The following is a 24,840-nucleotide window of genomic DNA, read 5'->3' as shown; positions in this document are numbered from 1 at the left end:
TCATTTTACCAAGTTTCTCCATTGAGATGGTAAAAGAGCATTGTTAGACCAAAAATCCTGAGCCAAGATAAGTTACTGAGGGAACAGAAGGTCAATTGCCTGCAAAGTTACCTCCTGTCATCAGGCAGCATGTTTTGAGATTGTCTGTCACCTGGAGAGGTGTAAATACCAGAAAAACTAGTGAAATCAGGAAGATCATAAAAGATACCATCCATTGTAGAAAAGGAATCCTAAAAAGAAAACTTCACTTTATTCTGGAATGCAAGGATTGCAAAGTTAAACAGTTAACCCCTACACCTGAACCTGTCTCTGATGAAAGTCTCAGGTTATATGCAGATAAAATTGCAAATGAATTAGGTTTCAATGCTTTGAAAAATGGGATATAGTGATACAATACAGAGAAACGGACAAGACAGATCAGCAGAAATTTGTTCCAGGTGGAAAAGTGGAAATACCTTTATTATTAGAGACTGTGAATTCCAGAAACAGAATTTTTCACTGCAATTATCTACAAAAATGAGAACAGTTAGATTCAAAAATGATTAGCCAGATCGACTGGACTGTCAGGTCAAACTTACACGAGTAAATTAAAAATTCCTAGAAAAGTTCCTGGGCACCAAAACAAACAAGCATGGGAATGGTACATCTCTACTACGCCAGTAAATTCTTCTAACAACCAAAACTAGGTGTCTGCATACAAATTACTGACTGAAAATGGTTCCCGCCATGTTCTAACTTCCAAACCACACCCATGAAATATTTGCAAGTGTGCTGCAACTGTCAAAATCATGTCAAAGAACACACTATTCGTTTCTAGTATAAATTACTGCTTTTCTGTTTCCAGTCTTACTTAGTTTATTAGCATCCCAGAATCTCTACTTTCAGTACATACAGAACAACTTAATGGTTTATTTAAGAAAGTGGAAATTAGTGTAAGTAAAAACTTGCTCACTTTTAGAGACTGAATCCAATTATTTTTCCCACAGCGATAACTTTTACTTAGAAACTGAGACGATCTGTTTTCCAATATTGCCTCCACTCATCATGGACTGGAAAGCAGCTTCAAGAGAAATAATGAGATAAATTAGTGCCAAATAAATGTGCCAAGTAACTTAAAAAAAAAAAAAAAGCCTAGAAGCAAACGTATTAAGCAGCTCCCCAAATTAAGAAATAAAAAATAAAAAGCTGTTCTGTAATAAACTGCTAAGGGCTGTTTTGTGTAATAATTTAAAAACCTGATTTGTAAGCAACTATTGTGATACACCATGTAAACACTAAACAGAAAGACAAGGGGCGACTGGAGAGTCCACAAATGCTGTAGGTTTTACAAAAGGAAAAGATTTATACGTACTCTGTGTAGTACAATAAATACCAGAAGCTGGTGCAAAATAATAAATCTTTGAGTAAAGAAGTATGAAATATGACTGCTATGTTTGATCAAATTACTTCAAAATACATATGTATGCCAGTAAACAGCATTGAACTATATCATCCTCTTCCCTGTTACTTCAAAGAGAAGCATTCTTACAGCACATCTTGAATCACCAGGCTCTCCAGCTTTTTCTCCCTGGAGTAACAAGGGCCCCTTCATTCTTATATTTTCTTTGTTACAGATTTTTTCAACAGGCTACAGGCTATTTTTTTCCTTTAAAAGAAATTATTTTTTACTTCGTTTAGCAATCTCTAATACATTTGCCCCTTTCTTGTGTGTACTTTTCAATTTATTTTTTGTTAGACAACCCAATAACAAGCACTGTTAGAGACTGGGCTTTTTTAAAGCATACATTCAAGGTTTCCAAAACACAACTTTCTCACCCAGAAGTTCTAAGAAATGGGCAGCAACTTAAATCTGTAAGATCAGGCTGGCTATCACCAGTTGCTAAGGTAGCAGTTTAATAACTAATCCCCCCACCAACAGTAAAACAAACAAACAAATCTCTAAATTTACAGTCAATAGCTTTTTTAAACATAAAATAATCTTCTCACGGAACTTTTTAACACCTTGTTAAAAAAATTCTTAGAAAAATAATATTTTAGATAAAATACAAAAATCTGAATTAGCAAATGAAACAAAGCAGGTAGTTAACCTCTACTGTCATTGTATTTAATCAGACTATTATTCTTAGAAAATGGTATAAAAATCTTACCACCGATGTTTGCCAAGCCTTCTACCACAGTCTCTCTGACCTGTGAATGCAAGCAAATTATTTTAGCTCTCCTCAAACACGATAAATACTTCTTAGAAACATGCCATGAAACTGCCATGGAAACTATGAAAATCTAAAGTCTTGTCTTGCTGCAATGGACAGGTTTGGGCCAGATTCTTCCATCAAGAGAGGACTAAATATTTCCTGATAAACCTGTGGGCAATTTAATGCTTCAATCAGAACTGGAACATCCCTGCCCCTGCCAAAATTTCACATCTAAGGATTCTCACAGGAAAACTTACTGATCACCTGAAGAATCAAAAACCAATTCAGACAGACCACAGATTTAGGCCAAAGATTAAATGTTGAAGTTCTTACTTTCAATTTACCCTCCTGGATCCACTGGCAGAGCTGTAACACACTCGCTTCTTGTTTGTCCATATAGTTCAAAACTAAGAATCTTTCCCTGTGAAAGAAAAAGAATGATCCTCAATTTAAGAAAGATTGGCAAGCATATTTTGAAATCTTTACAGATCTTTTCAGAAAACAGTATTATTGAAACTGAAGGGTTATGAGTTCTAAATTACAATGAGAGACAGCCCAAAGCTTTGCCAGCTCGTTGAGACAGTCCCTGCAGTGGGAGCTTGGCAGTACCCTTGTCTCAGACAAGTAATTCTGCTCAAGTATCAGAAAGAAGAGTAATAAAAATCAAGTAGTATCACCAGAATAAACAAACGTCCAGAAAACGTGAGTGAATTTCTATTCTTTTTTATGGTAAGGAGAATAATTAACGGACCTACAACTAGATGGCAAGTATGAATTAACTTTCAGGCTCCCCAAAACTTTGCATATCTGGCTGTCACAGCTGCCTACAGCAATCAAGAGAAACTGAAATGACCATCAAAACCGATAGTTACCTATAGCAATGTACTGACTAAATTCTCCACTGCCTTCTACTATGTATGGTGTATTTTAGTATTTTCATCCATTTTTTAAAAGTGCAGACAACAGTACAGGGACAAGAAAAGAATTTTGATTAGGTCAATCTGTTTGCACTGGAATCAATTCTCCCCAACTTTCTGTAATGCAATGAATGAAAAATATCCCAGGAATTAGCTCCTAATCTCTGCTTTAGCTCCACCTGAATCCTGATAGGAGATTCAGCAATTCCCAGAGTTGTAGCAAAAAAAAAAAAATCAATGTTTTGCCTGTATGTCACATCTACCGTCCAATTATCTAATAAACCCCCAAATACTAAAAATGTAATTTCAATACAGTCACTGCATCAGCTGCATCCTTACTTTTAAAATATCTGATTTTCTCTCTGCCTGAACTACTACACTTGGAGAGAAGACACTCTGCAAAACATCTGAGACATGACAACATCTTCCCTTGTACTGAAGAATATGTCAGAGACCCCAGGACTAAATCAAGCAACCACAAACAAAGCATAACAGACAACTATGTTAACATGTAACAACATTCTTTCCCAGTTTTTATGCTGATACAGACAAATGTAAGAGAGAGAATTTACTGACATTGTGACTATAGTTTCCTTTTTTTAGTATGGCAACATTATTTTCCAATTACAAGAGCCTATTGCGGATCTACAGATGACCTTCTGAACAGAGTCACAGCATCATGTACACAAACTACCTGGAACCTGATCACAAGGTCTGGAGGATAAATGTACCTCGTGATATTCCTTTCTTTCCGTATTTTTTCTATGTCAGGAGGCAGCGGAGGAGGATAAGGCACATCTTTGTTATACTGAGAAATCTGTCCACACAGGATGATATGGCTGTTCTGATTCATCTGTTTGGGACAGCACAAAATGCAAAAAATTACATCCCTTGGTCTCAGAAACTAACTTTTCAAGTGATGGAATAGATTATATTGCAAAATTTCCCTGTGTGTATCCTTATTTAGAGCCACATTTCCTAGAAAAGAGTAGGACAATTGCAGACAGTCCCATTCAACCTATGACAACATTCAAACAGAGAAAAGCAGGCAATAGGGGAAAAAGAAATGCTATACAGCCTATGTGTAATTTTAAAAGGCATTAAATACAAGGGATATAAGAAACTGTTACCTTACTGTGTGCCTTTTTTGTTGGAGGAGAGGGGTAATAGGACAAAGAATTTTGATACAGCTATTGGATACAGCTGTGATTTAGAGCTCCCAAAGATGGCATTGCCACCAAAGCCTCCTTGTCATGAGACAGAGGAGTTTCACACTAACAATGAAGAGGGCTGGTCAAGAGTTTGGTCTTTTGTGAAGCCAGAAAATCAAAGCTGACAAAACAAAAGATGACTACACTGACAGACAAGGTTTTTAGAATATTACCAAGTCTCCTGGTCAAAGAAGCAAGACTTTCTACTCCTATACCGTCAAGCCAACCTAAATGACAAACACTGATTTAAAATATCTGATTTCTCCTCAGGACCAGGATCAGCACCTGAATTAGATCAATGAAGCGCTCTGCTGTATTGCAGGCTGGTCTCCAGTATGAATTAATTCAAAGCTGGGCACACAGACATTGGAGAATGACAAGAATAAACTTGACAGCTGGTATAATGACCTGACTTATCACCGCATCACTGATGTCTCCACCAACATTGTCAAAGTAAACATCCACACCGCCTGGGCAGAGTTCACGTAGCTGCTTTGCCACATTCCCCTTCTTGTAATTGATAGCAGCATCAAACCCCATTTCTTGGACCAAAATGGAGCATTTTTCATCTGTGCCAGCGATCCCCACAACTCTAGAGCAGCCCTCCAGACGGCCAATCTGCAGGAGCACAGTTAAAAAAAACCCACACAAACAACAATAAATACCAAATCACACACACAAACAAAACCAAAACAAACAATCAAAAACAAAACAAAAAACCCAAACAATAAAGAGATGTTAGATCATTCATTTGCATAAAGGTATCAGGGGGACGAAGGCAGTCTTAGGGAGTGCTACAGTTACCCCCCATCCCACTAAACCCCAGGCAGCAAAGTTCAGCCCAAGCTCCCATCTCATGTCACACAATCGCCTCTTGTCATTTCCTCCTCACACCTAAAGAAGGGGCATTTACAACCAAAATCTGCCATCTTTCCAAACTCACTGACTGCAGGAGGTTTTATCTGTAAAGTCATCAACAACTGGCAGTACTGAAGAGCCAAATATAGTATCAAATTACCATCTGCCAAATACCATAACACAGATAATAAAAGGCAAAAAAGATTGGACAATAATCAATTTAAATGCATTCTTCATAGATTTGCTTATGTATTCTTTCTTCATAGTTCTTCTTCATTACTAAGTCTTAAGCTTGCTTAATGGCTATTGTGTTTGTATAAATATTTGTATATATGTACATACACACATACAAACACACCCGCAACATGTTCTACAAAGCTGAGGAGGATAAAAGGGCTGTAAATCTCAAAACACAAAGGCTGTCATGGAAAATAACAAGAAGAGGGGCTTCCTACATTTTTTACTGACTGTTTTCAAATATAGAAAAAGAGAAAGTTGCCGGTCAACTCAAAGACTGATCAAGTGCCAGACTACAATTTAAATATATAGTAAATGCATGTATTTATACCATCTACTTTATTTAGGCTACTGACAAGTAATCACTTGGGCTGTTTGCTCCTACTCCTGTTTCATGACACTTAAGTTTCACACCTAAAATTTCTTTCAGTGAGAGCATGAGCCAAACCTGTGAAACTGGCCCTTTACCATGGAATTACACTTGCTCATACGTACAATGATTTTATCTGTACATTGACTAACCAGCATGTTCCAGAAGATAAACCTGGTAAGAGAGCACACTTGTATGTCTCAAGCCTACCCACCTGGCCGGCCAAAGAGCCGCAGGCACCGGCTGCGCCGCTCACCACCATGGTCTGATTGGCACCCACAGCCACGTGTCCCTTCTCTTTTATACCCAACAAGGCCGTCAGTCCTGTGATGCCGGCTGCACCCAGAAAGTAAGAAAGGCGTCCATTTACAAGTTGTGGGACAAGCTACAAAACAGAAACATGGGGTGCTGCTCATCTCTTTTTAAGGTGAGGTTTTGCTCTTTGCTCTTTGGTTGTCTGAGGACAGAAGACTAACTTAGGATATTTACCAGGCAAGGTACAACTGGTAGGGAAAAGCTAGCTACAGACTAGGTCTACCTTAATAACAAGTTTATACAAAATGAAACAAAGATTATAGTTCCATAGTTTTAGAAGAAGTTTTTAAACAAAGTCACTTGCAAGAACTTTAACTATGGAAATGTCAAAGAACAATTGTGAGATAAGAGGCTTCCAGCAATGGTGAATCATCCTTTTGTTCACATAAAGGATAAAATAGTACCGTTTTAGGAAATATTGGAATTGCAGATCAGTGGAAAAGGGCTCTAAAGGAAGCAGCTAATTGAAAACTGTACATGTGTAAACTACAACAACATTTTGTGTTACATGAGGATGATGAACACAATATACCTAGTGCAGTTACCTCTCCACATTCAACTTAATGTTGAATACCCTTTTGTAGATGTAAAATCTCAAGTACAAGCTTTTACTAACACATTAGTGAAATAAATTGAATTAAATGTATCTAAAGACTTAAGTCTTATTACTACATTCTTGTGGATCTTAATTCTAACTAGAATAAGATAATTAACAGAATTAATTAACAGAAGCAGCTTCAGGGAAATTTAGTAAAAAATCCAACAGTTGAAATACTAGTGGCATGTCTGTGACCAAGAAACAGCATTCACAGCTTTCTTTGTTAAGAAAAGAGATAAATTGATACAGACTGTGCTACCTGTGAGCTGATTTGTGTCCTGGTTTTGTTAAAAACAAGACCAGCTTCTCTTTTAGTGAATTCTTCCTTCCAGCTAAATTCTTCTATGTAACTGTACTTTTCTGAATTTGCCTGCATGTTTTTTGAGACACTGTGCTCCAGAACTGATAAGGGCAACCAATGGAATGCAGAAGAGGCTCATGTTTAGATTTACTGCTATAACAACCAAAAATTCTGGTAAGTCCCATAAGTGAGAGGGGCATATTTGCAAGGAGGGGCAGACAGCACAGGTAACTAAAACTGACCAACTGAGTATTCCATCTCATCCACATCAACTTGCCTTTTGAGTACTGGTTGTTCCAAAAATGTTGGTTTGTGTTTGACTAAGAAATAGTACCATTAGCCCCTATTTAGAAAAAAAAATAGGGCTAGGAAAATAAAAATAGTGACAATATGGACTTTGTATTTACATTACCTTCTGCAGCAAGCTTCCATCTAGAATGGCCACTGTCTGCCAGGGCCAGTTGAAGGAAGTGACAACGTCTCCTTTAGCAAGGCTGTCATACTTGCTCTCCTCCACAACCCCAACGCCCCCACCATCAGCAACTTCAGCCAGCTGCCATGGCAGGAGGTAATCTGAGCCTGTGTCCTCATTCATCCGGCAGCGCTGAAAGACAAGGCTTTAATGAGAGGATCTGGTGGAACACATGATTTGGTTATAAACTCAACTTAAGCTGAGGATGAGACATGTTCAAAACTTTAAACACAAAGGGCTACTAAAAAAAAATCTCTCAATAAGCCTCAAAATATTCACAATCTTTTCTTAGATCCCTCTTTCCCCACATTTGCTTGGTACAAAAGGAGGACAGACCATTCTGATCTCTTCCAACAGTGTTATGTTCTGTAGACACTGCCTCAAAGTCAGCTGCGCAAACAAAGATGACTGGCTTGGGTCTGACAAGAATCCCATAAATGCCATTCCTCAACTGGATCAATTAGAGAAACATAGGATTGAAAAAGACCACACTCAAGTCATCTAGTCCATGCTTATGCACGAAAGAACAGTAAAATATATGCAGACCATCCCTGACAGAGATCTGTTTAATGAAATCTCTTGAAATCTAAGGGGTTTTTTTCTCTGTATCTCCACCTCTAAGCTGAGTTAGTACTTCAGGATTCTTAAACTCTTCCATAATTCCCAAGCTAAACCTACTCTCCTGAAATTAAGACTGTTTCTCTTCTACTGTCTCCACCTATGCATGGAACAAATGATCAGAATTCTCTTTATAGCAAACTTGTACGTACTATTAGACTGGGTCTGCCTGGTTCTCCTACCTTCTCTTCCATTTCAACTCACAACTCTCCCAAACACATAATTTCTACAGCTTTGCCGAATTAGGTGCAAGTGCTGGTTATGGCTTCATTCACTAATCCTCCCTCTGTTTCCATTGTTTACAAATTATTGACACATATTTTTTGCCTGCCACCACCCACTTAAGGAGAACATCTGACTTTCATTTGTAAACAAACTGTTAATAGCTAACTAACATTTAAATTGAATCACGTGTTTTGCCTAGAAATATTTTGCCTGATCATGTCCCTCTCTTGCTTCATCATGAAATATTCTTTCTCCTCTACCCACACTCAGTTCATTCCATGGGGAAGAAAAAAAAAAAAAAAAAAGAAGTTTAAAATGTATATAAAAAGGCAAAGTTAAAAAAAAGCTGACACAAACAATGGTATACCAGGACTCACAGTCTCCTCCTTGTCCTATGAAGTCATACTCCTGTATATATCACAAGCAAATCAATGCCAAATTCCTTCCCAATATAACTCCATCAAAATGAACAGAATTACCAAGTTATACTTCAGATACATTTGTCCTGTAACTGGTAGCTTTGTACCTGTCATGATGTTTAACACCACAGTTGAAGATATTTTAAAAACAAATTCTGGCTTAGCTCTAAGTCCATCACCTACCATGTAGGGGTCCACCGAGAGATAAAGGGTTCTAACACGCACTTGTCCCGCTTGGATAGTATCTGGTATTGTACTTTGTTCCAGTCGGAAGTTTTCAGCCACTGGCTCTCCATTCTTACCTAAAATTGTTTAAAATGAAACAAATAAAATAAACCAATGTAGAGCTTCCCTTAATCAATCTGGGAAGACTTTTTTTAAGGTAGTCCTTTCTGAAATATGTTAGGCTATATCTTTACTCAGGTATAAAACTACTGACCAACTTTCAGATTTTGTCTCACAAACCATGATTCGAATGGGTGCACTGCCACCATCCAAACTGATGACCAGCTGATCTGTCAGCTTATGCTTACCAGCACCAGCACAAAGCAACTGAAACGACAGTTTCCCTACTGTTTGCCGCACATAGTTTTTATTAACAATTAGGCTAAAGGAAAGAAAAAAAACAGGCTGTTTCAGTTCTCAAAGAACAGTTTGATATACTTGATGTGCTGAAAAGCCTATAACTTTGAAAACACAGACAGGCATTGAGACTTCTCTCACATAACAAAACCACCATGCACTATTTTGCCAGTAGCAAATGACCATACATTTTAACCAGGTAAGTTTTAAACTCTCACTTTTCAGTCTCTTCTGACTCAGTGAGATTGGGGGAATAAAGGCCATTGCCACTGCACATTTATATGCTGCAAGAGCATCCTTTTGTGGCTACAGACACACCTATTTAAATTAAAGCTTCCAAAAACATCTATAAAACGTAACGGTGGGCTTCGACCTCAGGTTGGTACCACATGCAGCAGATCGATCAGACTGACAACTGTAACCGGGCAACTAGAGCAGGCTACTACTGTAACATTTGATTTGCATTAGAAAAGACTTATTTGGAGGGCACACAATGGTTCTTACCTCCTAGGACTATTTTGGCATTGAGCAGCAAAAAATATCTCCCCAAAAACTTAGTGCACACATCTGTGTCTTCTATAACAGACAATTTATAAACTCACCATTCAAAAAATTGTGCTGACGTCTGTAACAAGGCAAATGTGTAAGCAAGGAAGTAAACAAATAGAAGTTTAAATTTAAAAAACAAACACTTTGAAACACGAGAGGAAGAAAAGATTCAATATTTACTAAAAGGAAACAAAAATGAAGAGTAACAAAATATTTATTTTAGTTATCTCTTAAAGTGCAAAAAGAACAAATATTAGAACTAAAAATTAACGTTTGCTAATCTTTTTTCACTTTGCATGCCTACATTTAGGATTTTCTCATATATTATGCATTGACCTTTTTTTTTCACCCAGGAGTTTAAATCTGTGTATACTGACTAAACAAATACAATTCACAATAAACTTTATTTATTGCTGAATGCAATATTAAGATATATGTCAGTATCTTAAGTTAGTGTCTGTTTCTACCCTCAATATTTTGGAGCACTAGGCAACCATAACAAACAGATTGCTCCTTTATCGGAGAGAAATACATACCAGGGCGTGAATTCAGCACTACTCTCTGTATAATCATCCCTGTTTTTGCAGCAGTTTCACACTGGACTCCTACAAAGGAAAACATTGTTTGAAGGACTGAAACATAAATTTTCTCGAAAAACAATATCAGGCAGAGTATTTCGCAATCTGGAAACTGGGGATGAAATATGTGCCCCAGCAACTTCAGCATCCATGCCCAAAAATCATGTAAGACAACTTCAAATGTAAAATAAACAAACTTGTGAATAAAGAGTTGCCAAGTTTACCTAGTTAAAGCCATGGTTTTATACAATATCACAGCAGCATCTTCTGAAAATGCTTAAAATTATAATGTACTGTGCTCCTTGTAAGATCATCACCACCCCCTACCAGGCTGTAGGAGATGCGTGTGGTTTGCTTTCCTGTGCCGACTCAGGACACTCTGTGCCCACCTAAAAGACTCCAAGGCAGCTCTGCACACGTCAGCCAGATGCAGCTCACTAAAAGACACACATGCAGCATGCAGGTATAAAACTAAAAGAGATTGTCGACTATTTCACATGAAATAGCCAGTCTATCAGCAGTTTATTTTCTTCTAAGAAACAGTCTGGCCCAGAGATAAGAAAGAATTACAACAGATCACCACTTGACCTGTTTTACTGAAAAATTTCTCCTTCAATTTCAACAGTTTAAAAGAGGATTGGAAATCTGTGTTCTGGCAGCTGTGAGAGGCTAAAGTGGTCAAAAGGGAACGAACCTGATTTAAAAGGAGAAAAAATGTCTTATATGCTTTCAGAACTCATACAAACTAAAACATTCTTACTAATATTCTCAGCTGAGTGCAGCAATAACCAGCCTCCACAAAAACCGAGGACATTAAGGAATGAAACATGATAGCTGATGCCTTTGTCATAATATTTATTCTGCTGACAAGAACAGCAAATTGGAGTGAAGCTAAACAGATGAGCCTAGGAAGAGAACATCACCACTCATCTAACATCTTTAGTCTCTGAGCGTTGCAAAATACAGAACTTTCTGTCTGTAATATTATGGGGCTTACATTACAGCACTCACAGGCCATCAAGAACTACAGCCTGCAGTGCTGAAAAACATAATGGGCATATCCCTGGCCTTTCTCTCTCCTCTAAAACCTACAACTGACTCAAACCAAAAGTATTTTGTTCATAAACCAGATAAAGGTTTAACATTTGATTGTGTTTGCACTTGAAAAGTTACTTATTATCCTAAAATGATTCAAGAGTTATTTTCTTTTCAGTATTTCAACACCTAAGGATGCTACAAGAAATGGATCTCAAATATGTCTTCACAGTGTCGCATCAGTGAAAAATAAGTGACGTGCACAATTCTTTGGACAAAGCAATGTACAACATCAGTCTACAACAAAAGAAAAGCCACACTTGGATGAAATTACTAGTTACTGTTTAAAAACAAACAAAAAAAGAGCATTGAAAATACAGGAGTTAACAGTTAAAGAGAAATAAAAATCCATTTTTATATCCACACAGCTAATACAATCTCTGGAATAAATGTACTCATGTAAAACCTTAACAGGAAGGATGGCCTGGTATCAGCTTGGGCAGATCTTGGGTTCAGCATCATACTTCGCTAAAGAATTTCTGTGTCACCCTGGGCACGTCATTTTATACTTCTTTTATAAAATATTCTGCAGAACAAAATTCCAAATTCCTCTTCAAAACTTTAAAGTGGAAAGGTCTATACCCATAATGGCCTCTTCAGTCTATATAATGCATAAAAACATCAAATTGAATATTTTAACTTTATATTCCATGTCATTCCTAAGTGCACTTGAATGTAAATGCTTGAATTTTGAATTGTTGAATACCTGTACCCTTTTACAGCAGCTTGGCTGATAACATTTGCATAGCAAAATTACATTCAAGTGGTACAGTTGTTATCCCCAAAGCAATTGTCTTAGCATGTGAGAATTTGTGCTAATTCAATGAGCATTTGATAAACTGTCAGATGTGCCCAGTGCAATTTAAAAGTACGACCATACTCCAGCGAACAATTTGTGCACATACAGTACTTGGCTTAACTTTATAACCACTGATGAGCCGGAATAACAGGTTAAGAATGCAGCGAATATAAACCAACAGTGATGTGACAGCTCACATGAAACCTGGGCAAATCATTCCTTTATATACTATTCATATTCAGTTCAAATCTATCCACGGTTTAAAGGATTTGATCCACTGTTTATAAACCAAAGCAGGCAGAATCACTGCAGAGCTCGTGCCTCACAGAAAGGCCCGCTGTCACTACTGCTGACTCCATTTCTGTTATCCTGAAGCCAAATACCTCTATTATGCAAATGCAAAAACCCAATCTGAACAAGAAGAGAGACAATGAAAAGCATTTTTATTGTGCCTAACAGAGACTTGCAATATCCGCTTTCTATGATAGTACAGAGAAAAACTACTGTTCTTAAAAAATAAAAAAAAAGCCAAAGATATTAACATATTAAAAGAAAGAAGAAGCAATACAAAGTTTAGATTACTTAGAGTTCCTGACATAGTGAGAGAACAAAAATGCTACTGATTTCCCAGGCCATTTTCACAGCTTTTGGTTGAGAAGCCTGTGTACTAATTCAATTTGAACATCTTCCACATACTGTGAGTGGGTGGATAGAAAGTGAGGCTGGCAACTGAATTGTCACTCATTCCATGACAGCTGTCACAGTAAAATACAGCACTGGAGATGGACATTTACTTCTAAATATCACTGTACTTACTCTATAGTGGAAGCCAGTAATGCCATTATACAAGCAAATGTTCACACCAATATCATACATAATAAGAAACAATCAAATTTTCCTTACATTCTAAAACTATGAAAGTGACTAAAGAAAATAAGTAGAAGCACCATCCTTTAGTGCCATAAACTGCAGAAAGCTTTTGGAGAAAGATAACATATTTTTTTAAAGTGAAATAAAGTGGATTTCTATCATATACATAATCCTTCTCAATGTATGTGTAATTCCAGCGTGAAGCATGCTTTTGACATCTTTTTTTAAAGACCAACATGAAGCAACATGCATTGCTATTTTTTAGCTTTTCCAAACAAAAATCACCTGAGTTGACTTTACTCTTTAAATCAAATGGAGTAAAAATTGCAAGTTTTAACATCATCATTATAGGCCAAGATCACCTGACCCACCCAATGAGCACAACAGGAGCATTAAGCACAACAGGAGAATCTTCAGGCGAGTCTCAAGTATGTTTCAGCCCAGTTTTATTCTTATGCCTTTCTCCCATTGCCTTTCTTTTCCCATTTTTGCAGAGAGATGCATGACAACTCATTTAAAAAATGTTAAATAAATTCCGCAGAGCTAAAATGCTCCAGTTTGTCCTCAGCTTAGTTTTTTGAGACTGCCCATAAGACACTTTTCAGTTACATAAGATTTTGCCAAAATGATTCACCCGCTTCCAAGCTGTTAGACCCCCTGCCAGATGCAATCTAATAAAAAATGAAAGAGCAGGTAGTTTATGCCTCCTGTATCAGGCCCAGGCAGCACGGAGGAAGAAGGCAGTCCATACACATGGAGGAAAAGTAAGACTGGAAATCTTCTGAAACTGTAGTGTCAAAATGGCTGGAACAAGGATCCTCAGAGGAAATGCAAAGAAAGAAGTTTCAAGGAAGAATGAGGAACACGCAGGAAGGAAAGATGGGAAGGACTGGCACTAGGAGTCAGTGAGGACAGAGAAATGCAGCAAGAATACCAGCTTCAAGGCAAGTAAAGCAGGGAAGAGAGAAACAGAATGAGGAGAGACCTGGAGAAACTGAGAACGATAAATGAGGAGATGGAATCAAGGAAACAGAGATGGGAATGGCTGGGCAAGAAGCAAAAAAATGGTAACTGGCAAGGTGAGGTGAAAAGAAATGGAAAAGCAAATGTGATGGAGTAGGCACCAAAGTGTCTACCACGTCCCGAAGAAGTTCTGCATTTGAAGAATGTTAATTAAACCACCAACTCGAGTTTTCAAAAAGTAGAAGCCACAATCAATACTGACTGTCATGAATAGAGAAAAACATGTCATAAAAAGATAAGTACTTTCACAAGCTTAACTAATAAATCCAGATTTCTTAATGTTTCAAATCTCATAATCGAATTCTCTGGTGTAAGTGAAGTTCCTCCCATAGCGTTATCTCCAGGTGGGTTCTCTGACACGCTGTCAGAGTTGAGGGCAGGCTGCAGGCTTTTACTGAAGAAGGAAAAAGGTGAAAAAGGGAGAATGACAATAATAGCAGGATCTTGATCCAGCCTTTTGTTTTTTATTTTACCTGAAACCTAGTATCTTTGACCTTTTTATCAAATTTGACTGACACAGAGCAAAAGTTCCAGTAAGTATACACACTCATATCTACACACAAAAGGATTGTATAAACTTTAACTTTTTCCAGAATTAGGTGTCAAAAAAGCTGAAAGCTCCCAGGTGCCACCTCTGTGGCTTTTTTTTTTTAATAAATAGTTGTGTTGTACTAGAGTTGCTAAAAATTGTTTAAAACTACCCATACAGAAGGCTCTTTTTTTTTCCTTAGTGGAATACCGAACACAAGGATGCAGATCGCTCCCAGGAGAGACGAGCAGCATTTTCAGCACCCGGCACTTCCCTGGTGAGCCCGTGATGCAGCGACCCCAAAGGCTGACCGATTATCCACCTTCCCAGGCGTGACCCAACTCAGAAATCCTTGCTGTCAGAGCCGGGAGGCTGCCTCGCACATGGTTCAACACCAGCTTCAGAAGCTACAGACAGATCAAGGTAGGAGCGAGAACTCCGGAGCGGTGAGGAGCAACGTGCCACGTTCACATTTACGGGCTGCACAGAAGCCCTGACGTGGGTGCTGAGGAACCCCAAAGGATTCCCCCATCCGTCCCTCAGGGCCACGGTTTGATTCGGGCTCAGTAAAGCCAGACTAAAGCTCCTGTACTAAAGATCAGGCAATCCCAATAGTCTCTTCCAACCATCAAACCTTTGCCCCCGCCTACCCTGCAACGACGAGCCGCCAGCCCCCGAGGAAATGGCTCCTGGAAGGGGCGCAGGGACGCTGCCGCGACAGAGTGCTCGGAGGGCGCTGCCAAGCTTTCCCCCAGGCACAACGAGGTCGGAGACCCTTGTGGCTCCACACAGGGCACCAAGGCACACTTATCTCGGCAGGGAAAGCAAGCGAGCGCCCGGTACTCCGTCCCCTGGAACCTCCAAGGTCGCACTTGGCGACTCTGCCCGGCCGGGCCGGCACCACCACCGCGCATGCGAACGGCCTTAAACGAGGAAATGCCGCTTAAAGCGGCGGCGCTGGGCCCGAGCCCGGCCCCCGGCTGGCGGGGGGAGCTGGAGGGGCGAGAGGTGGTGGGGCATGTCAACGGCCCCCCCGCGGCAGCAGGCGCCGTTTTGCTCTCTCCCCCTGTTTCGTGGGGAGGGGCTGTGGGCTGGGGTGTCCCGCCCTGAGGCCCGGCTGCCTGTGCGGGTGAGATGATGGCGTTTCATCTCCTGAGGTGCTGGGAAAAGGCACTTACAGCTTGTGAGGGGTTTTCATCGGGAGAGGGTAGCACTAAGAGATACTCCTTACATGTGCTAACAGATGAGAATTTGTTCATTGATGCAATACAAGGCTCATGGATCTCATCAATGTTTATAAGTATCTCAAGGGTGGATGTCAAGAGGATGGGACCAGACTTCTTTCAGCGGTGCCCGACAATAAGATGAGGGGCAACAGGCACAGGCAGGAGCGTAGAAGGTTACATCTAAATATGAGGAGAAACTTCTTTACTTGGAGGGTGGCAGAGCACTGGAACAGGCTGCCCAGAGAGGTTGTGGAGTCTCCTCCTCTGGAGATATTCAGACCCACCTGGACACATTCCTGTGCAACGTGCTCTGGGTGACCCTGCTTTAGCAGGTGGGATGGACTAGATGATCTCCAGAGGTCTCTTCCAACCCCAATCGTTCTGTGGTTCTGTGAAGGCTGTGTTCCTAAAGTTCCAGCAAAGTTGTTGTTACATACAATATGTTGTATATACCATATACTTCTGCCGTGCTTGAATACAGATAGAGGCATTTTTCCTTAAAGACCAGGCTGCAGGAGGATGAACAACTCCCCTGGGACTGTGCTCAGGCCCTGGTGCTGCCCAACTGGATGACTCTGGGTGCTTGGCCAGTGTTGCAGTGAGTCACCTCACTGGAAAGGCAAACAGGTCTGTGAAGTGGCCAATGAGTCGGTGGAAACCACTGTGAAGCTTAAACTGACCACTTGAAACTCTGGAAAACCTCTTTCAGGCTAATGATGCTGGTGACTTTGTACTCTGCCTCTCACATAAAGGCAGACTAAGCCTTTCTGTTGTAGCTTTACCCATAGCACTTTAATACAGGCCTAAGTGAATTATTTAATTTGTGCCATCATAATAGGCAAAACTTTTCATTTCACATCAGTTGAAATAAGAGCATTGGAACTGGGGTGGTGTAGGGGAAAATGTGAGGTATCTTAATAAGGGGATTCATATCTCCATATTTTTTTTTCCCCAACTTGTATCAGTTGATCTACTATAAGGTCAACGTCATACCAGTGTAATGCACTGGAACTAAGTACTCAGGATTGAAGTCCTCATAGCTTCAAATGGGCATATATTGTGTGTAGAAGGCCCGCACTAACATGTATTAATACTGGCTTGCCTCATACTTATGCAAGAAAAGAGCAGCACAATTACTACAGAAATCATTATTTCAGAAATCAGTGTTGCAGGTCATTATATGAGCAAACAGGAAAAGATTATGAAGTGTCTTAATGGAGAATGCTATTTCTAAATTAGCAGGGAGTATCTCAATGATTAGTAATAGGTGAAAGAAAAGTGAGGAAGAGGCATGCTGTATGCAGGCACATGCACATAATTCTGTTATTCTATTTCTGTATATTACATCATGACAATACAACTTTAGATATTTCATTATAAGTGGGGGGAGGAAAAAGAAAAAAGTGCTTTCAGAACATCTATAAAACCTCACTTTCTCCTGCCTAGCCCACAATGGCTTGGTTTTCCCCACAAACAAGGTTATCCTGAAAGGTGGTTACAGCAATAACCTGCACATTACTGTTTGAACGCTTAAATTCACGCCCCCCCTCTCCCCCCCCATTGTCTCTTTTGTCAAGGACTAAAGTGAAGCTATTGTGAAATCAGCTTACATGTGAATTTAAAATGCAGGAGCCATTCTGCGCTGACTTGCCTTGTGGATATGTGTTCTACTCCAAGAATGCCTTCTTGTGGTTTAGCACAATCCACCTCACGCTAAGTGAAACCACACAAAGTCACCTTTTGTGTGGAACAGAACTGTCCACGCAAGCAGGCCATTGTGGAATGGTTGTTACGTAACATACATACTAGGGGTTGTTACCACATATAAACAAGGATAAATCAACCTGGGTGTTGTCATTTTAAAGTCAATCAGAGATGGGGCAGAGACAATAATATGGTGTAAGTTTGTGCTGGAAGATGGTCGTGGTCACAGCCAGCAAACCGTTGCTGTGTACCCAAACATGAATTGCTGTTCACTTGAGCCTCACTTCACTGAACAGATACTGCCCCCAGTTAAAGGTTTTTCTGACCAACATCAGGCAAATTGGAGAAAGCAAACATATTTCTTGGCCACGTAGTTGGATTTAAAAGACTTTGACCTATTTTATCCTTTTAGAACAAAAAGAGAGAAAAACAAAACAAAACAAACAACCCAGGCTCTTGGATACAAAGTCATTAGCTCCTGGAACCATGTGTAAACACGTAAACAGCTACCTGGTTGAGAATGGTTAAAATCGTATTGCTAGCTGTCAATTTTAGTGAAGCAAAGAACAATTGTTAAAATAGAACTAAAAAATCAAAGTCTGGAGGCTTTTCTTTTCCTTCCTTCCTTCCTTCCTTCCTTCCTTCCTTCCTTCCTTCCTTTCCTTCCTTTCCTTCCTTTCCTTCCTTTCCTTCCTTTCCTTCCTTCCTTTCCTTCCTTCCTTTCCTTCCTTCCTTTCCTTCCTTCCTTTCCTTTCCTTCCTTTCCTTTCCTTCCTTTCCTTCCTTTCCTTCCTTTCCTTCCTTTCCTTCCTTCCTTTCCTTCCTTCCTTTCCTTCCTTCCTTTCCTTCCTTCCTTTCCTTCCTTCCTTTCCTTTCCTTCCTTTCCTTTCCTTCCTTTCCTTTCCTTCCTTTCCTTTCCTTCCTTCCTTCCTTTCCTTCCTTCCTTCCTTTCCTTCCTTTCCTTCCTTCCTTTCCTTCCTTTCCTTCCTTTCCTTCCTTTCCTTCCTTTCCTTCCTTTCCTTCCTTTCCTTCCTTCCTTCCTTTCCTTCCTTCCTTCCTTTCCTTCCTTCCTTCCTTTCCTTTCCTTCCTTTCCTTCCTTTCCTTCCTTTCCTTCCTTTCCTTCCTTTCCTTCCTTTCCTTCCTTCCTGTCTTTCTTTCCGTCTTTCTTTCCTTCTTTCCATCTCTCTTTCTGTCTCTCTTTCTGTCTCTCTGTCTCTCTTTCTTTCTCTCTTCCTCTCTCTCTCTTTCTCTCTTTTTCCTTTAAGATTCATTGACGGTTTAGCTGACTCCAGAACATCTTTTTTGTTCCTTTTAGATGCCCTTAATATGGAAACAATAAACTTACATATTCTGTCTGTACTGTGGGGCTTAAATGTTTGTAAAGTACACAGTAAACCTATTAATTTTGAAAGATTTCTGTGCTTATGGATCATAATGGTGAGAGTATGTAATAATAATTCACCTTTTACACATTTCCATGTTCATAGGTAACTCACAATCTTGGCAGATATTTGCACTTTCTTTGTTTTTAATTAATGTCACTATAATAAGCAGTCTTTTAAAAACTCTGTAGATTAATACTACAGATGTTGCTTATGTAATTGAAGTGCAGCTGTGTTTTGGCCATTAAAATCCTCTGAGATATGCATGAGCTCTGGATGACACTAGATTCTTTAGCCTGTGTGTGTAGGGAGCAAAGTGGTCTATGAAGTTTCTCAAGAAACATCCTTCGTGGATTCTGTGGATAGGGATGATCAATTAGATTACTCAAATCTAACACAATTTAAATCTTCTTCATGTAGTATGTTTCTTACATGATATTAAAATATCATCTTCTGCTGTGGGGAAGCATAAGGCTACAGAAAGTTAGCAACACATTTTTTAAACTATTCTTCAGAAAATTGATGAAATGTTGCTGAAGGTATCTTGAGCAAAGGTGTGCCTTCTTTACTGATAAAAATGGCCTTACGTAAGAACTCGGTGAGTGGTATCTCTCCATCTTCTTGGCTAACAAAACCAGTTCAGTTGTCCTACAAGTTCTAAAACAGTGTTTCAAGCTGAAGTAAAAAAATAATTTTGCAAAATAACCTGTGGTAGACTTGATGATTCTGTTTTTCTAAGCTATTAGTTTATTAGTCTTTAGTTAGTCTCCTTGCTGAGCCAGGACAACAGAGAATGAGAAAGCTCTCTTGTTGCCTGGATGCAATGTCAGCTCACAGCCTGAAGTGCTGCTGGGTGTAATTTGAGCTAATCCACATATCTTTGCATTAAATGTTTTAAGAACTTGCAGATGATTCATTCTGCCAGTTAAACTGTGGATGCAATAACTTCAGGAGAGGACAGTAACACATTAGGTCATTACAACCATTTGCAGTGGCTGTTTGAATCAGTATAAGTCATCCAATGTATTAACTGAAAAATTTTAGCTTCAGGCAGCGGCTGAGGTTGAGCTGAACTATTCAGCTGACGTTGTCAAGGTGACATACTGTGTGGTAGAGTGCAGTTTAAGGTCTTTTGTGAGCAGCTCAGTTCCCTGTTGGCTGAAAATGCTGGAAAGAGTAGAAAGCTGGGGAAAGCAAGTTATCATCCAACTCAGGTTATCACATCCACTTTAGAACTGTCTTTGCTTTTGCCATTTTCCTCCATGCATGTCCTGTTTTGTAAAAAGAAACAAATCCCATGATGTATCCCTAATGGACTGAGCATTAGTGTAATAGACTTAACAATATATTTGTTAATCAAACCGGTCTAAACTGATATGTTATCAGTGGCTGTGAAACCTGAGCATATAACATGATATTAGTACATGCTGCCATTAAACAATGCAACCTGTATGTAGTCTTTGTAAAAAACTTATATGTGTAAAAGCCTAATTTAGTGTGCCCTGCAGAACATTCAGTAAGAGACTGACAGAGATAAGGGCCCAGTTGCATCCTTGTGTGAACAAGATAACGGGGGTCTTCAGCACAAAGCGGGAGGAAAACCAGCTCAAGCCGTTGGAGCCTTGGCCAAATCCAGCGTGCTAGGCCAAAGATAAGAAGTGCACGACAAGATAGACTGCAGCCTTCATCCAAAAGACCCCTGCCCGTGACCACCTGGAGACACTGCGCAGGCGCAACAGGAAAGAGCCAAAGCTGAAGACTATGGATGTAATTCCTTGGAACTCATTTTAATAAGGACGGCCTTTTTGAGGAAAAAGTTATGAATATGTATAGGCATTCCTGGAATAACCATGAATATGTAATCCTCTACCACATTTAACCAGGCTTGCAGCTACTGAAAACGTGCACCGTGGCGACTCCCTGGTCGCCCAGCGCTGTTTTGCCCATTTGCCGCTTGCTGCAATAAATTCTAAGCAATTTATTCCGACGAGTGCGTGCTATGTATCGTGATCATCTATAACAATTAGCTTGAGGCAGAGATATTTGTGGGAAAGTTTTGCAGATGACCACTTAGCTGTCATGTGAGACTAACGCTTTCTGATGCTAGTTGCTAGCTAATCACAAAGTGGGCTTCATCTGTACACATACAGATAAGAAGCAATTGCTACTTTTAATGGTAACCCCTGTTTTTCTGATGTTTAATGCTTGGGAATGTACTGACCCATATTTCTTTGTCATTGTTTCAAAACTTCTGTTTGGATTCTGACTGGCCAAAGGGCATAGGTAAGATCTGGATTTGCTCTGTCCCTTACAATTTTTGTGATGGTAAGGAAGCTTGGCTCTATACATAGACTTTGCTAGTCAAAAGTACTGGTTTTGATATATATTCGCACAGAAGACAATCTGTAGAGCACATCTTGAAGAATCACATTCATTTTAAGGTAAATAACTCATTTTGTTGGTAAAGTAAAATACAATGTGTCAATAGCACACCTTTATATCTGACTTTCGTAAGGAAAACACAGGGTTGCAAGGCTTTTACACAAACTTTGTTGGGCCTGATCTTTAGCATTTGATATTTTGTAAAACCTTTTAAATAAATGAAAACTGAGCATAATGTGTCCTCATTTTAATCTGATAGTGATTACTACTGTTTGATCATCACGAAGTTTTACTCATAATTTTGCTTCCTTTTCTGTCTGTGCCTTTTTCATCCTTAAGAGAAGAAAGAAAATACGGAAATGCTGGCTGCAAAGACTGGTTTTTCCATTGACTTTAGTTTGTTCGTGATGGCTTCTTAAGTCCAGTCAGGGTCAGGAGATGTTCTAGTAACTTCTATGTTATTAAATGCACTGAAGTAACATCTTGGTATAGCTACTTATTTAACATTTATTAATGACCTGACCACACTGTAGATGAAAACAATCCTGTCGGTCTGCAGCATTATATTAATATTGCATCTTTAATTTTTTTTACTGCAGTTGAGGAAACTAGGAACTTCTGCTTTAGAACCACACTGGTAGATTTGCATACTCATCTATGTAGGAAATTTCTTTCTTCATTGCTCTGTTTAATGGTATAATGATATCTCCCAGTTATTAAAAAAAGGTTCTACTAATATGCCTTCAGAAATCTGCAACCAGTGAGGTACTAATATAAATATGGTGTATGTTTCATACTCTGAGATTCAGTCATGCATGTCTGTATCATAACAAAAATATCTAGAATATCTAGAATTTTCCCAGTTTAATATAAAGCACCACTACTCATCTGTCGTAGACACCATTTAAAAGTTTGAATTTTAATTTGGTTGTCATGGCCTGTAGTTGTTGTATATGCTTTATAATTAAATCCAGGAAAGACTGAAGGGTTTTTAAATGAAGAATACTGATAACCTCAAAAGCATTTCTTCCTACTGCTCTTTTCTCCACTTTCTCTAAAAAATGCTGTGAGATTGGAAACAAATTTCTTAAAGGTAAGTGATCCCTTATTTTTTCTTGTTTCACAGCATATATGAATGGAAATTTGGAACATTTAGTGAAAATGTAACTACATTTGTAATTTAGAAAGAACTGAAGTTATAATAAAATAAGCTGAACTGTGTAAGTATCCAAGATACCAGATCATCCTGAAAAACGGCAGAAAGGAAGAAATGTGGTCACAAAGGCTCAAATGACTTGTTCGGGACACAAAACAATCTTTGCACAGTCACACAGTAATGCTAAGTTATGCTTCTTTAGTCTGAAATTGCTGGCAGCAAATGGTTGGGACAAGTGTTTCTGTTTGAACTGAGGACAGAAAACATATGAACACCACTTGTTGAAAATGCTGCCAATTGCTGCACCAGAGCAGGAGGTGGAAGTGGGTGATAGACTCTGCTGCATGAGGAAATCCTAATATTAATAGAATATTGCATCATATTTCTGTTCTTTTTCATATATGAAATTCAGAATAATTGTAAAACTGTCCTGTTTTCTTACTCATGCATCCTAATGCTAGAAGAGCTGATGCTAATGGCTGACAGAAGCAGAAAGATAAATGAGTCTTCTAGAATCAGAAAAAAAAATGTTAATACGAGGGATATATGAAGTTACACATAGTACAGCCTCCTTGTAAGACTCCTTGGCATGCTAATTCTTAAACAGAATTCAAAAGTCTTATCATGTGGATTTCAACCTACGTGTTTGTGGAAAAACACATTTGGGATGTAGATGAAAGATGGAAGCTGACAAAAGGTGAATAAAGGCAGGTGTGAATAAGGAGGGAAATGAATGAGGCTGAAGCTGCTTCAGAAACAACTTTCCTTGCACTAGGATCATGTTTATGGAGTGCTGTTTCTGAGAAGCAAGTACTGGTTTGTGCAAGAGGACTACAGAGACCTGCAAAGTCTCAGGATGACCAAAGGCCTGTTTTTGGAGCTCTGTGCAGGGCTTGCTTCAGAGCTGTTGGATATTAGTAGAATGCTTCTCATCCATTCAGTGTGTGGATATTCCCTTCCAGAGATTTACAGCACTTGGTCGTTATCAGTCAATTCTGATATCAGATTAATCAGCTGTTGTATTCCACTGGCCTGGAAATCAGAATTTGCAAAGACTTTCACCTGTTTCCTCTAAGGGAAAGAGGAGGGATCGTTAAGCGCAACTGGCCTGGGAGGAATTAATAGTGTCAGTGACCGTATTCTGGGAGGCTGTGCTTGCCCTTATTATTATGAGTGATAAAGTATTTTTTTGGACAAATGAAACTTAGATGACAACTGTTTTGACTCCCTGCTAAGCAACTGCAGGGTGTCTTTTAGAGGCTGATAACAACTAGTAACTGGAAGTTCTGAGTCAACTAAGCAAAAGCTGCTTCAAATCCAAATTAGAATTGCATATTATATTTTACCCAGCAGAGCTGGTTGGCAGTAGTCAAGAGGCTTTCTGCCATTTCTGAGCTGTACACAAGACCATCCAAATTACAGTCTCTAAGGGCATTTTGGGGAGATCATTTGTACATCAACTGAGAAAATGAGATCTTGTTTGGATGCCTTTCTTTCATATTAATAGTTCTTTGTGCAGCTTTCTGTGCTGTGCCATGCAAGGGTAGACCTCTAGGTCACTGGCTTTGCAAACACTGCATATTGCACTGATTTTAAATAGAATGGTGAACACCAAACAACAGGAATAAATAGGCCATATCATAGTTCTGGGAAATGTATATTTTAGTTATAATTTTTTTTTAGCAATACATTACTGATTTGAGAGATCAGATCTACAAATCAAGGAGCTTTTCAAGTGAACTTGTTACGTAATTTCTGCTAATTAGTCTTTTCTCACAGTTCCCACCACTACTTTTTGGAAGCTGAAATGACATGATGGAATTCTGTTTGCATGTCAGAGAAATGAAACCAGAATGCTGTTCTCTCGAAGGGACTGGGAGAATTGTTGCTGAGGATCTGCTGGTGATGTTTGAACCGCAGCTGATGACTCTAAGACTGAAGTGCATGCAGTAGGAGAGAGTTGGAGTTTTTACAGAAAACAGTCTCCAAAAATATGCTCCTGTTTAACTCCACTATCTGATTTTGTATATTCCTGTTGATTAGTCTGTGTGCCTCCTGCATGGCAAAGCTCCACCCTGCAGTTACAAAGTTGTCTTTCATAGTGAATTGTGACAGTGTTTTGTTGTTAGGAAGTCCTCTATAAACAGAGGCTATGGTAAATCCAGCACATATATAATGTGTGAGCAAGTGGTCTTGCTTGGCATTTTAATGCCTGTTTGGTTGTCGCCTTGG

General features: G+C 39.2%; 1 protein-coding gene across 2 annotated transcripts; it reads right to left on the bottom strand.

Moving 5' to 3' along the window:
• Window positions 1-427: 427 nt before the first annotated feature.
• Window positions 428-15,740, bottom strand: PTGR2 (prostaglandin reductase 2). 2 transcript variants are annotated; one of them, XM_065065911.1, is made up of 11 exons: window positions 15,409-15,668; window positions 10,401-10,469; window positions 9,918-9,940; window positions 8,917-9,035; window positions 7,412-7,603; window positions 6,000-6,170; window positions 4,729-4,938; window positions 3,841-3,962; window positions 2,526-2,613; window positions 2,148-2,187; window positions 428-1,060 (listed from the first exon to the last, which is right to left on the bottom strand). In XM_065065911.1, exons 4-11 carry the CDS (start codon window positions 8,917-8,919, stop codon window positions 996-998), a joined length of 891 nt encoding a protein of 296 aa, XP_064921983.1. In that variant the 5' UTR covers window positions 8,920-9,035; window positions 9,918-9,940; window positions 10,401-10,469; window positions 15,409-15,668; the 3' UTR covers window positions 428-995. The 2 variants fall into 2 exon arrangements, with proteins under 2 accessions (XP_064921983.1, XP_005502281.3); XM_005502224.4 differs by lacking the exon at window positions 9,918-9,940 and having other exon boundaries at window positions 15,409-15,740.
• Window positions 15,741-24,840: the final 9,100 nt, after the last annotated feature.

The sequence above is a fragment of the Columba livia genome, chromosome 5, assembly GCF_036013475.1.
Source record: "Columba livia isolate bColLiv1 breed racing homer chromosome 5, bColLiv1.pat.W.v2, whole genome shotgun sequence".
NCBI classification, from domain to species: Eukaryota; Metazoa; Chordata; class Aves; order Columbiformes; family Columbidae; genus Columba; species Columba livia.
Note: the sequence above shows the minus strand (reverse complement) of the source record. Positions and strands in the feature narration are given on the sequence as shown.

What these genes read in the sequence shown, in the direction of transcription:
- PTGR2 (XM_005502224.4), bottom strand. Translation starts at nt 10,437, where the DNA reads ATGATTATACAGAGAGTAGTGCTGAATTCACGCCCTG. An exon ending in TCTCGGTGGACCCCTACATG is followed by an intron (nt 7,604 to 8,916) that starts GTAGGTGATGGA and finishes CTTGTCTTTCAG; the next exon opens with CGCTGCCGGATGAATGAGGA. An exon ending in TCCAGGAGGGTAAATTGAAA is followed by an intron (nt 2,188 to 2,525) that starts GTAAGAACTTCA and finishes TTGCATTCACAG; the next exon opens with GTCAGAGAGACTGTGGTAGA.